This window comes from Panulirus ornatus, chromosome 4 (genome assembly GCF_036320965.1).
Source record: "Panulirus ornatus isolate Po-2019 chromosome 4, ASM3632096v1, whole genome shotgun sequence".
NCBI lineage: Eukaryota > Metazoa > Arthropoda > Malacostraca > Decapoda > Palinuridae > Panulirus > Panulirus ornatus.
In genome coordinates this window covers 48475250-48488399 of record NC_092227.1, presented here as the reverse complement: position 1 = coordinate 48488399, position 13150 = coordinate 48475250, and the positions used below count along the sequence as shown (strand labels likewise).

Here is a 13150-nt window from a genome sequence, read left to right as displayed (position 1 = left end):
TATATATATATATATATATATATATATATATATATATATATATATATATATATATATATATATATATATATCTTTCTTTTCTTTCATACTATTCGCCATTTCCCGCATTAGCGAGGTAGTGTTAAGAACAGAGGACTGGGCCTTTGAGGGAATATCCTCACCAGGCCCCTTCTCTGTTCCTTCCTTTGGAAAAATTAAAAAAAAAAAAAAAAAAAAAAAAACGAGAGGGGAGGATTTCCAGCCACCCGCTCCCTCCTCTTTTAGTCGCCTTCTACGACACGCAGGGAACACGTGGGAAGTATTCTTTCTCCCCTATCCCCAGGGATAATATATATATATATATATATATATATATATATATATATATATATATATATATATATATACACGCGCGCGAGAAAATTTGAAGTAGGAGCTTCTCGAGAGGGGGGGAAGCGATTTTTTAAACCCCAGAATTCGTATCACCAAACAACGGGTACAAGAAAGAAAACGATGTAGCCCGCAACAAAACGAAGACGTTCGGTAACCAGACGTAAACCAGCACAAGAGAACAACACTCTTGGTTGCCGGGAAGTTTGCCAGGAACCAATCAAGAGCCAGTTAGGCCAATCTCCAGAGACAAAGGTAACGAACACAGCTAAGCAAAGGAATTCCAGCTGAAACAGTAACTGCAAAGTAGATCAGATACTGTGTAGTCTGTAATGATAATAGACTTACAAGTAAACTAGAAGACAAAATAAAGGAGAAATTGAAAACGGTTTCTGCCTAACGCCTTGTCTAACAATGATCTTTCCTAGTTTTACATTATGGCCTTTGGTTGTTCTGTCTTTTTGATATATTTTGAAGATTGTTCACTGCTGAAATTATCAAATTAGTTAGGAAGAAAATGAAACGTTTTCATCAAGTTACCCCACGCTCTTCTCCCTTCCATGATGGAAAAATTGAAGGCCTCTAACCTGTCACTATAAACTCAAGTCTCTGCCCTGTCTGTCAGAGTGAAACACATTAGAGTTACGTAGGTGGATGCAGTAGATTCTCTCTCTCTCTCTCTCTCTCTCTCTCTCTCTCTCTCTCTCTCTCTCTCTCTCTCTCTCTCTCTCCCCCCCCCCCCCCCAGTTTAGAACACCGACAGATAGACTAGATAATACACAGGAAAGACATACACCAAAAGAGGTCTCGCACAACCTCACACCTTGGACCCGTAGATATAGATATAACTTAACATTTCAAAACACGGGTAAAGTAGGGGCCATAAGCGTTACTTCTCACTATCTAGAAATGGGTAGAATCAAAAATTCAAACAAAAAATAATGTAGACATAACTGCGGAGCGAGAAGATAGGGAAAAAATGCAGTAAAGAAGACAAGAAGTGGAGGAAAGAGCCGAGAATGCCAGAAGAGAGGAACATGAATAAAGGAGATGACCTAATGGAAGGACGACAGCGGTGCTCTTCCAGGCAAGCGTCCTGGAACCAAGGTGTCAGTCAGGCAGCAAGACGACCTCTCCTGAAGAAATGGGTGGGATTCGCCCACCTGCTCTCGGGTCCAGCTCCACACCAGCCAGCTTCGCTCCCTGCTCTCGTCCGAGTGTGTCATTACCAAGTCTTCGCCTGAGTATTGCTAAGGAGGGATCGTGTTAGCCCCTCACTTCTGCTCAGTCTGTCAGCCGACATAGTTCGTCACGCAAGGGTGAATGAAGTGGGGATGAAATAAAAGCGATAAATTGGGCGAGAGCAACTAGGGTTCTTGGAATTGCAAGGAGCACAAACGTACTTATGGTTTCGAGAAGAATTTAAGAACTCATCCTAAGAGTCTTAAACATTAACTTAGTGTAATACAAGCGAAAAATTCAGTGCCTGCCATAAAAAGATGGATAAGTAATTTACGAGAGACAGTGCCGAAGCATTGACCGGTTAAGCTGAAGACCAGCTAGGATAAGAGAGGTCAGGGTAAACCAGACTCGCCACCACACGAAGCCTGGGAAAAGTGTCGTGAACCTGGAGAGCAGAGAGCGGTCTCAAACCCTGGTGCAGGTTCTCATGTCGACATGGCTAGACAACCAATCAATCTGGTCTTACCTGGGAGATTTTTATGGTGTCTCACTTTAGTTTATGGAAAAGACAACTTTGTGTATGTATATGTATATATATATATATATATATATATATATATATATATATATATATATATATATATATATATATATATATTTTTTTTTTTTTTTTTTTTTTTTTTTTTTTTTCATACTATTCGCCATTTCCCGCGATAGCGAGGTAGCGTTAAGAACAGAGGACTGGGCCTTTGAGGGAATATCCTCACCTGGCCCTCTTCTCTGTTCCTTCTTTTGGAAAATTAGAAAAAAAAAAAACCGAAAGGGGAGGATTTCCAGCCCCCCGCTCCCTTCCCTTTTAGTCGCCTTCTACGACACGCAGGGAATACGTGGGAAGTATTCTTTCTCCCCTATCCCCAGGGAATATATATATATATATATATATATATATATATATATATATATATATATATATATATATATTTCTTTTTCATACTATTCGCCATTTCCCGCATTAGCGAGGTAGCGTTAAGAACAGAAGACTGGGCCTTTGAGGGAATATCCTCACCTGGCCCCCTTCTCTGTTCCTTCTTTTGGAAAAAAAAAAAAAATTTAATCGCCATTTCCCGCGTCAGGAAGGTAGCGTTAAGAACAGAGGACTGAGCCTTAGAATGAATATCCTCACTTGGTCCCCATCTCTGTTCCCTTTTGGAAAATTAAAACGCGAAGGGAGGATTTCTAGCCCCCTGCTCCCTCCCCTTTTAGTCCCGTTCTACAACACGCAGGGAATACGTGGGTAGTATTCTTTCTTCCCTATCCCCAGGGATATATATATATATATATATATATATATATATATATATATATATATATATATATATATATATGTATATATATTGTGTGTGTCTCTCATTTTGACACGAAAAGGGTATTTATTATCTTTCAAAACTTCGCCATTACTTTTCCTTGGAGTAAATTCGTCATAGAATTCATTCCCAAAACGTATTTCCCATCTTATGAGAAATAAGAGAATAAGAATCGTGTTTTGATAAAACTAGCATATATATATATATATATATATATATATATATATATATATATATATATATATATATATATATATCGTGAAAAGTTGCAGTTTTCACTGAAAAAATATGAGGGAACAGCAGCGAGGAAATGTGCAGCGATAACGAGCAAGTAAGATCATCGACGGTGGAAGGGTGTGCAAGGGGGGCAGAAATTGTGGACGAGGGGCTGAGTGAGAGTGGAAGTATGGTGTGCGAGGTAATGGAGGATATCAGGAGCGAGAAACCTGGGCGAATGTGAGAGAGAAACGGTAAGAACGTGGGCGAAATCTGGAGAGTAGATGGTAAAGGTAACAGGAGGCGGATATGTGTGCACGGTGAGTGTAGATGGTAAAGGTAACAGGAGGCGGATATGTGTGCACGGTGAGTGTAGATGGTAAAGGTAATAGGAGGATGACCTGTGATGTGTGCACGGAAACGGAACCAAGCGGCTCAAGATGGGTGGGGCACGCGGCTAGTGATGGACACTGCGAACTAGTGAACGAAAACGGGGTCTCCATAGGACACGGAAAATAGGGAGAATGATAGAGATAAATTCCCTGCAAGAAAAATAAAAGAAATCTGGGGTTCTGAAGAGAGATAGGTATGAGGGGAGAGGGAAACATTGGGAAAAATTTTACCTTAAACGTTGAAATATTACGAAGCTTTGTGATAATTGGCGACCGTTTTAGTGATGACGCATCCTTTCACAAGGTCCACCATTTACACCGCTGATTGGCTACCAGTCACCTAATTAACCGTCGTATAACATTCCCAAAATTAGCATATTTCTGACAGTCACGTATCGTTGTCTACTGGTGTCTTGTGGCGTTTAGCAAATACAATCAGATCTAATTAGAAAGGCAGTAAATGGTGGCCTTCTCTCCCGTCTTGTTTCATTTCTATACATGTGCAACACTGCATGTAAGAGTCTCTACTAATCAATCTATACTTAAGCTTTGCACTCTCGTACCCAGACGTATATGATGATGCACAAACCATTGCTGAGAATGAACCAAGACGCGTTTTCTAAGACTTTCAGGTTAACAGGACTTTGTCCCGTCATACAGAACACACAACCCTTACAGTGCCGATGATCTTGTGTGTGACCATTACTCTACAAATTGTTAATGTTACCTTCCCTCCCTTGTGTCATGATGAATGCGAAGTAAAGCTTGAAACAAAAGCAGGAAAAATCACTTCAAAGATCTTATTTTTTCATTGTCAAAGTTAAGAACCTGAAAATTTAAGAAATAAATCAAGGTTGATCTTGTAAATACTGTACTATTAAATATTTTCTTCTTATTTCACATATGATGTGTTATCCAAAAGGTACAGGAAGGAAGGTCATATCATGACAGACCATGATGAACCCAAGATGAGAAAAAGTCATCTTTAGTTACAATCAAAGAACCTTAAGTACTTGCTGCACAAGGAACAAATAACTGGGATCAAATTTGCCAGTGGATCGCACCGATACTGTTCGTGAAGCAGAGCTTGGAAACCCATGAACGAAGTCATCGTTATGAAAAGAAGCCAAACTTCTCGCCGAAAATCGTTTCACCAGAAGAATGAACTCGCGACAGAAGGGGGGTCACATTTCTATCATCAAATATTGTCACCTAAATCTCGAAAATTTTGCACAGAAGATCGAAAAAAATGCGAGACGAGCTAACCAGGTTCATGGTATCGAAGCAGCTTGAGAAATATAATGATACATAATACTAAGCATGAATATGACGCTACCCTGGCCTGGAGCTTGGGTAGCGCCCCTGGGGAGAATGGTATCGTCTGTAATCTCATTTAGCATCTCAGGTTTGTGCTTGGTAATCCATCATTAGAACTGCATCATATGAGTTACGTTACTATTATCATGGAGTAGAAGCATTATTGTACCAATGTCGAATATGGTTGTAGTGAGAGTTGCAGCTACAGACCCTTGAAGGGCTGGTGCTCAGCTGACTGTTACACAATCCAAGAACATTTGTCATCTACTCTCACTGGCTTTACACAAGGCACACTGAAATATTGTACCGCAACTCTCCTCATTATACTGAGGGACAGGACGGCTTAAATACGGTACATTTCCTAATCTTTAAAGCTGCATTGTTATTATTCATAGGCCAGTCATAATGTACTATGAGCTAGCTGAAACGAACACAAGGGGTCGGCTTTTACCTTGGATACTTGATTATGTCACCTACTAAACATTGTCCCGGAGTGTCTCATTTGCACCACACCCACCATCTCCTGTACTTCTTTATATATGACTCGCACCATAGGTCCACACTACACCGTCGGGACTCCTCTACTATCAAACATACCCATCTTTGCCTTCACAGAAGATGACCTTTCTTTCCACGCGCTCCACAATGTCGTATCCCCCGTACCCACTTTAGCTTCTGTAGTTACGTTCGCTGCCATGTCTACTCACGGTATTTAAAACATACCATTTTCTCCAGGTTTTCTCGAATCCAACTCGCACTCCTGCCAACCTGTCGCTCTCCCTTGCTCAGTATAACAACCTTACTTTAATGACACTAACTCTCAACTTTCTCATTTCACAGACTGTGCTCACACACCAGTCTCTGCAGTTTTTTAATCGAGTCTGCCACCAGATCCATTTCATGAACACAAAGCAGCTGATTCATCTCTCAAGGCCCCTGGCTTTTCCTACAGACCACAGAACCTTCCCTCTCTGCAAGGTCCTCGCATCTACCTCCTTCACCACCCCCGTTCATAAACAGTCATGGTGACACTACACCCCTTTGTCGCAGACCCGTCTTCACCCGGAACCAAGTCCTCTCCTCTCTTCCTACTCGCACACAAACCTTACTCTCTTGATGAAAAAAATCCTGGCTGCTTGTGGGAGCTTTCCTCCGGTTATATGTGTATACTTAACACCATCCACAACCCATACGTATCAGTTGCAGCTTACGATTTCTCCGGATACACAAATACCACGTAATCATCGTGCATTCTTCTCCTTCACTACGTATTTCTCAGGCAGGTTCGTCAAAGTAAACACCTGATCCGCACATCATCTACCACTACTGACGTAATGTTTTACCCCATCCCCCGTTTGATGCTTTATACATTCCTCCATCATCACTCTCTTATACACTTAGCAGATATATACAAAATTTGTTCCTTTTTCACTTGAATGTTCGCTTTTGCCTCCCCACCCCACACACACCTTACCTATATACAATGGCACCTCACTATGAGCTATAAAGCTTTAAAAATCGTATGCCACACATGTATCAATTTTCCTTTTCTTCTTGTATCTGGATCCCTTTCTATGGGACTCCAGCAGCGTTCAGAAAGCTGGCCACGTTCACCGGCGGGACTACAGGTCAAGGTGTATTGTGATACTGTGTGTATACTGTAACTTAATAGAGCGAATACTTGGCAGTTAAGGAACAAAAATTCAGTGTCTTCAGTATAGATGTTTGAGGCATGAAGGGGCCTGTGACGTGTTGAATTGGTTTTTTATTATTTTGGTGGTCAGCAGAACGAAGACGAGAATGCATAAAATGTAGAACATGACTAGGAAGCATGATTTCAGCTGGGGATATGTTCAAGGAAATGGAGTTTAAGATTGGATTGGGAAGGGTGGCTATTTAGTGCTGGTCAGGTTATTAAGGTGTGTGTGTTTGTTTTTTTCCCTGTCGTGTTTGTAGAGGGAGGGGGACACCAGTGAGCCTGTGTTGCAAAAGTGTGAATCAAGGATAAGGTTTTTATTTGTACGTTGGAAATTGGTTGTTGGTTTATGACGTAGTTTAAGTGTGGGGGAGTTTGGTGCTGGCCAAGAACTGAATGCTGAGCATATGAGGTTCTGTTTGGATTTTTTATGTTGTTGCACTGTTGCTGAACGATTGTGGGTGTACAGGTGTTGAATGGTTGTGGTTATACAGGTACTGAATGGTTATGGTTGTACAGGTGTTGGGTGGTTGTGGGTGTCAGGCAGCTGGTGATTGTTGTGAATGCTCTGCTCTGTGTGGTTCGTTGTGTTGTTACATTTGTTCCTGACATCGTGGGTGACTGAGCGAATGAGGTGTAGTTTAGGCTAGAACGGATGAATTGTTTGTCGAAGATGCTAAACGAATCTCTTGTTCCTATAAGATCTGAGGATGGGAAGTGAGTCTATTTTGTCCAAAACTGTCACACACAAAGTATCACATATGTCATTATAACTGTGGCCTGCATGTTTGTTGAGTGGGAGCGGTAGAACATTACGGTTCATACGTGGGTGTTGGTTGGATTCATGCCGCAATCGTTGTTTTGAGTGATATAGTGTCCTAACTGCGTGTTGTAGTGTTGTGTGTGTCTGCTGTAGTTTGGGTAGTGTCAGGATGTTATGGTTGTCGGGTCATTCGCATCAGCGAGGGTTGTCACTCTGTGGTCTGCAGGAGGTGACTGGAAGATCATGTTGGGTGAGAGTGTGGAGCTTGAGGACTTGTAGGTGGAGCCTCTGAGTAACTCTGGCTTAGCTGCCAGCTGTGTAGGTGGCTAACTTTTGTGAGTGTGTGAGAGAGAGAATGTGACAAGGGAAGGTGTTGAATGCTTTGTTGATATCTTCCTATCTTCTATAAACTCACTCTCTCTCTCTATCTCTATCTATCTATCTATCTATCTTTTCATTTCTGTCTTTCTCTATTTTTCTCTGTCAATCGATCTTTCTATATATCTTAGTGTCTACTTAGCTATGTCTTTCTATGTCTATCTATCCGTCTATCTATCTATATACATATCTTTCTAATGAAGCGTCTCACTTTGATCTGAGACATTTGTAGACACCTCGTTTCCAGCATCCTTCCAGATGCTACGTGTGGCAAGGGCAGCATGTGGCCCATATCTCGCTACCTACGTCATCCATCCCTCTGTCATGTCGACTCCAACACGTATGTCTCGACCCCCACCATCAATCACCCTCCCACCCATACAGTGTACTTGACCACTCGTCTGTGGCTCTGATCCGTTACTCACTGCCCCTCTCCCGTCCTCAGCGTATCATGAACGTGGCCGAGGAAGCCTCGCTGGACAAGGGCTACAAGCAGGACGAGGAGGTCGAGTATTACAACGCCAAGAGGATCAACCCGGTGGGTCCCGACCTGCCTGGGAACTTCGTGAAGGGCTACAGGAACCTGACTCTGGTGAAGAACTCCCACTTCGATGGCATACCCGTCAACGACAACGTCTCCTCCGTCCATGTTCCTACTAACGTGTATGATAAAGGTAAGTCGTGTTTTCTGTTCCTCATGCATGATGAAGGTGAGTACTACGATGGTTGACGAAGGAGAGTATTGTCTGACATTCTCGTGTATGCATGAAGGTGAGTATTATCTTGTATTCCCGTGTACGATAAGAACGAATATTGCTTCATTTTCTTCCGTGTATGAAGGAGAATATTGTTTCATTTTCTCGTGGATGATGAAGGTTATTAATTCTTCATATTCCTGTGTGAGATAAGATTTCGTCTGTGTGTGGTGTCCTTACTTAACTTTCCAGCACCAGGAGTTCCCTCTAGTTTTATGAAGCTCCTGCATTGCTCAGGAAGCTGGCCATGTCCACCGGTTGGGACGACAGGTTTTAAGGTGTTGTGATGTGTGCGCGACTATGTACAGGCAATTTAGTAGGTGCTCGGTGTCTCCTTTATGGTAGCTGCATCCTGGGCATGAAGGGTCTTGGGATACGTTGGAACGGTGTTTGTAGTGTTGTAGTGATGGGTGATCCCAGAGCTCAAGTGGGAAACCTATTTTTTTTAAGGTGAAGCCTTCCGTCAGGGACAAGAGTCCACATCAAGGCTGGACCTTCATTGAAATATAGAGAGGATTACGAGAGAGAGAAAGAAGAAACAAGGGAAAGTATTTACGAATTTTAGGAATGAAAAACCTATCTCTTTAAGATATTGTAGTGCCAGGTCATGGTTATTGGGACAGACATGAGAGCGGGAGTGAGACTCGTGTTTGTCTGGAGCGGAGTTTCTGATGGCTTTACATCTGGTGGGCTGGAGTTCCAGACTGAGTTAGGAGGTCGTTGCTTAGTGCTTGTCGGGATATTTCAGTGCCTCTGTCTTACCAGTGTTGAGGGTGGGGGGGTGATGTGTGAGTAGAGGTTACTGAAGTGTGAGGCAAGGGTTGCCTTTTAGATTCTGCTTGCGGGTCGGTGGTTAGTTATAGAGTGGTTTGGATGGGAGAGGGGGAGTCTAGTGCTGTTGCATAGGATTGTGATGTCCTGGAAGAATGGTTGTACGAAAGGAAGGAGAAGGATGGATGTAAGACCAGTGTAAACCAGTGCGTGTGTGTGTGTGTTAATGATACGAGTCACTTTGTAATGTATGTTTTGTAAACAAATGTGCGTGATCGGGATGAAAGCTTATACATCATTTTTTTTTTTCTTTTTTTTGACGAAAAGGAAGTTTCATACCAGTATACCGGTGTGTTAGAGAGGCAATTAATGTTCTATATAGCCTTGATGTATGACGATCCCTAATGCTAAGCATGTGTTAGTGTATGATGTTATGCATGGTAAAGATGAATATTGCCATATGTTCATGGTTACGATAAGAACGTCTCACTCAGCACAGTTGGGCGTATACCAATGTATAGTGTCCTAGTGAGATAAAGTATAGTGTGTGATGCTATGCACTCATTTTCATGGTCAGGTGTGTGTGTGTGTGTGTGTCTGTGTCAGATGTCTGTGTTACTCACCAGAGTCTAGTTGCGTATCCCTGGCCATGATCTGCGTAGCCTCTCTGTATCTGGATATCTATCGAGACACTTGGCTGGCCAGAGGAAACTGACTGCTTGCTACATCTTTGAAACACTTCATCTGTCGTCTTAGAACCACAATGGCTCGTCGCGTGAACACCTTCCTTCTTTGAGGTGGTGGAGCCCTGTAGCTGAGGTAGCAGTGCTTGAAGGTTTTTCTTTGGCGTTTAGTGCTTAAATGTCCGGCTTTATTCAGAGCTCCGAGGTTCAGATCACGCGCTGTAGATATCTTATGGTAGACAAGTCTCCAAGTGCCCCTTGGTGTTCAGAACCTGGTAGACAAGTGTTCCATGGTGTTCAGAACCTGGTAGACAAGTGTTCCATGGTGTTCAGAACCTGGTAGACAAGTGTTCCATGGTGTTCAGAACCTGGTAGACAAGTGTTCCATGGTGTTCAGAACCTGGTAGACAGGTGTTCCATGGTGTTCAGAACCTGGTAGACAAGTGTTCCATGGTGTTCAGAACCTGGTAGACAGGTGTTCCTTGGTGTTCAGAACCTGGTAGACAAGTGTTCCTTGGTGTTCAGAACCTGGTAGACAGGTGTTCCTTGGTGTTCAGAACCCGGTAGACAAGTGTTCCTTGGTGTTCAGAACCTGGTAGACAAGTGTTCCTTGGTGTTCAGAACCTGGTAGACAAGTGTTCCATGGTGCTCAGAACCCGGTAGACAAGTGTTCCTTGGTGTTCAGAACCTGGTGGAAAAGTGTTCCATGGTGTTCAGAACCTGGTAGACAAGTGCTTCATGGTGTTCAAAACCAGGTAGACAAGTGTTCTTTGGTGGTCAGAACCTGGTTGACAAGTGTTCCATGGTGTTCAGAACCCGGTAGGCAAGTGTTCCTTGGTGTTCAGAACCTGGTAGATAGGTGTTTCATGGTGTTCAGAACCCGATAGACAAGTGTTCCTTGGTGTTCAGAACCTGGTAGACAGGTGTTCCATGGTGTTTAGAACCTGGTAGACAGGTGTTCCATGGTGTTTAGAACCTGGTAGACAGGTGTTCCATGGTGTTCAGAACCTGGTAGACAAGTGCTTCATGGTGTTCAGCCCATTAATAGCCGTTTGGAGCCTGTTATTTTTTGTATCAGTTGTATTAGAACCATTTTGGTCCTCGTGTTTACTTTCCCTTTGATGTGCATGATTGCAAATTGCAGGAGAACTGAACTTGCAGACAGCATATTGCGATAAATATATCCTTCAATCCTCTTGGTCATTCAGCAGCGCCAAACCGTAGTGGTCAATTTAGCTTTTCAAGAAGGCTTAGGATAGTGTGAGACATGAGACTAGATAATGCCTTCTGACAACGTGGGGGGAAATTGCATATAACTATTGTGACGTTTCAAATTGTCACCGAAACTTTCTTCTTTCTTTTGATCTGAAGAGGATATACGCCTCCCGCTTCCTTCCTTGGTGTCGAGTGTGATGGAATACGCAGTTTGTCATACGCAAAGAAATATAAATTTCCTGACCCTTCCTGGCAATGCGCTACGAACAGATGGAATGTTGCATCTTGTGTTATTCCCTTTCTTCCATATAATGGTTACCTAGAGTGAAGGTGAAAATCAAGCTCCCACGAAATTTGGTCAGTTACGAACTCGTTTTTAAGAACCACAAATCATCATGTATTTCATTAGCATCATCATCAAAGCTTTTATGCCAGTACTTCTTATAATTAACATCATAATTAGATTAGTTTCACGTGCTACATAGTAGTAAAATTTTAGTTATGATAGTTGTTATATGAATAGTTTAGGGTGTTCTGTATATGTACAAAACACAAGTATCCCTTTACATGGTTTTGGTTTTCTTCCTCTGCACTCCGTTTTCTTTCGACTATTTTGTTATGGTTGGCTTGTACATTCCTTCCTCCAGGCTTTGATGACAGAAAGGGAGTATCTAGATATATTCCTGTGATACAAGGGAAGTCTTAGATACTCGTCAGCTTTTCTATACATGTGAAAGAAACCGCTTGATAGTGAACACTAGTGAATCCAAGAGGACGTGTTCATGGTCATATCGCAGGAACTTGTTCCGTAACATCATTTCCAAGTAACTCGAGGCACACCTTTATCCTCATAGCGTCATGGTATAGTCAAGGGTCATGTGGTCCTAGGGTTGTCCTCAACACCTACGGGCTTTGTGGAAATACTCGTGTGAAGTTATTTGGTGATGGATGTATGAGCTTCATCTTCATAGAGCCAAAATACAAGCATGTGTATTATTCTTAATGTTTGTACTTGAGATATATATAATGTTTTCTCTCTTTTTCTGCCCAGTTTTAAGTATTTTATTTTCCAGTTTCTTCACCTACATCATCATCATCATCATCATCACTCACTCCTTTTCATTATTCATGTATTCTATGAATTATTATTCATCTTGATTTATGAGCCTTCATGGACGGGGCGGACTGCAGCCTACTCTCATCATCCGTTCTGTGAACCTCTTCTTTATCACGTCTCCTCCTCCTCCCTATTTAGAGTTGTGGCTGTCTCGCGACGTTCACATATTTTCATTTTTGTTTTAAGCAAGCGCACACGCACACGCATAGACACACACACACACACACACACACACACACACACACACACACACACACACACACGCCAAGAACACGTGTCTTATCATAGTGACGGTCATGTCACAAGTAAAACATGCACTAAATAAAAGGCATTTGTAGAATGCGCTCCTGAAGGGAGAAAGGCTGTGGGAGGACGGCAGGGAAGACAAAAGGAGGAGGATTATTCCCCAGCTTAGCTGTTCGAGGGAAGAGGGAGGATTCATAACGGTCAGTGCTCGAGTGGCCAAACTCCACATGAAAACTGAGGAAAAAAAGTATTCAGACGTATGCCTTGGGTCCAAGCTTTGGGGATGGTGGCACATGAGAACAGCGGCCAAAATGATGCTTGTAGTAGAACACAAAGAAAGAATATACATGTACGTAGAGAGAGAGAGAGAGAGAACAACATCACTGGGTACAGAGCAGGATGCTTGAAGAGAGGTGATGCCAAGAGAATTAATGAGACGGAAGGCTTTTGGTTCCACTAAAGGAGAGGTGGAGGAAGGACCATTCTAGATATTTGAGCAGTGCTCCACGCGAGAGCGAACGTCACCCCTGCAAACATGATACACTGACTCGCACACAGCAAAGCAAGAATAAAAGGTATTACAGCTCTTAAAGAACATCCCTATATCTTTTGAAAAGCCGACTTTATGATGTTGTTTATCTAGGGTTTCCAGGAGAGAATGGAAGATGTGGTTATGCCCAAAATGC

General features: G+C 42.5%; 1 protein-coding gene across 1 annotated transcript in view; it reads left to right on the top strand.

The window, feature by feature from the left end:
• The window catches only part of LOC139764789 (uncharacterized), an 821726-nt gene that overhangs the window by 431441 nt on the left and 377135 nt on the right, over nt 1–13150 (top strand). The window contains exon 4 of the mRNA XM_071691681.1: nt 8123–8351. Coding sequence (XP_071547782.1) covers nt 8123–8351 — 229 coding nt within the window. The remainder of the gene's footprint in view (nt 1–8122; nt 8352–13150) is intronic.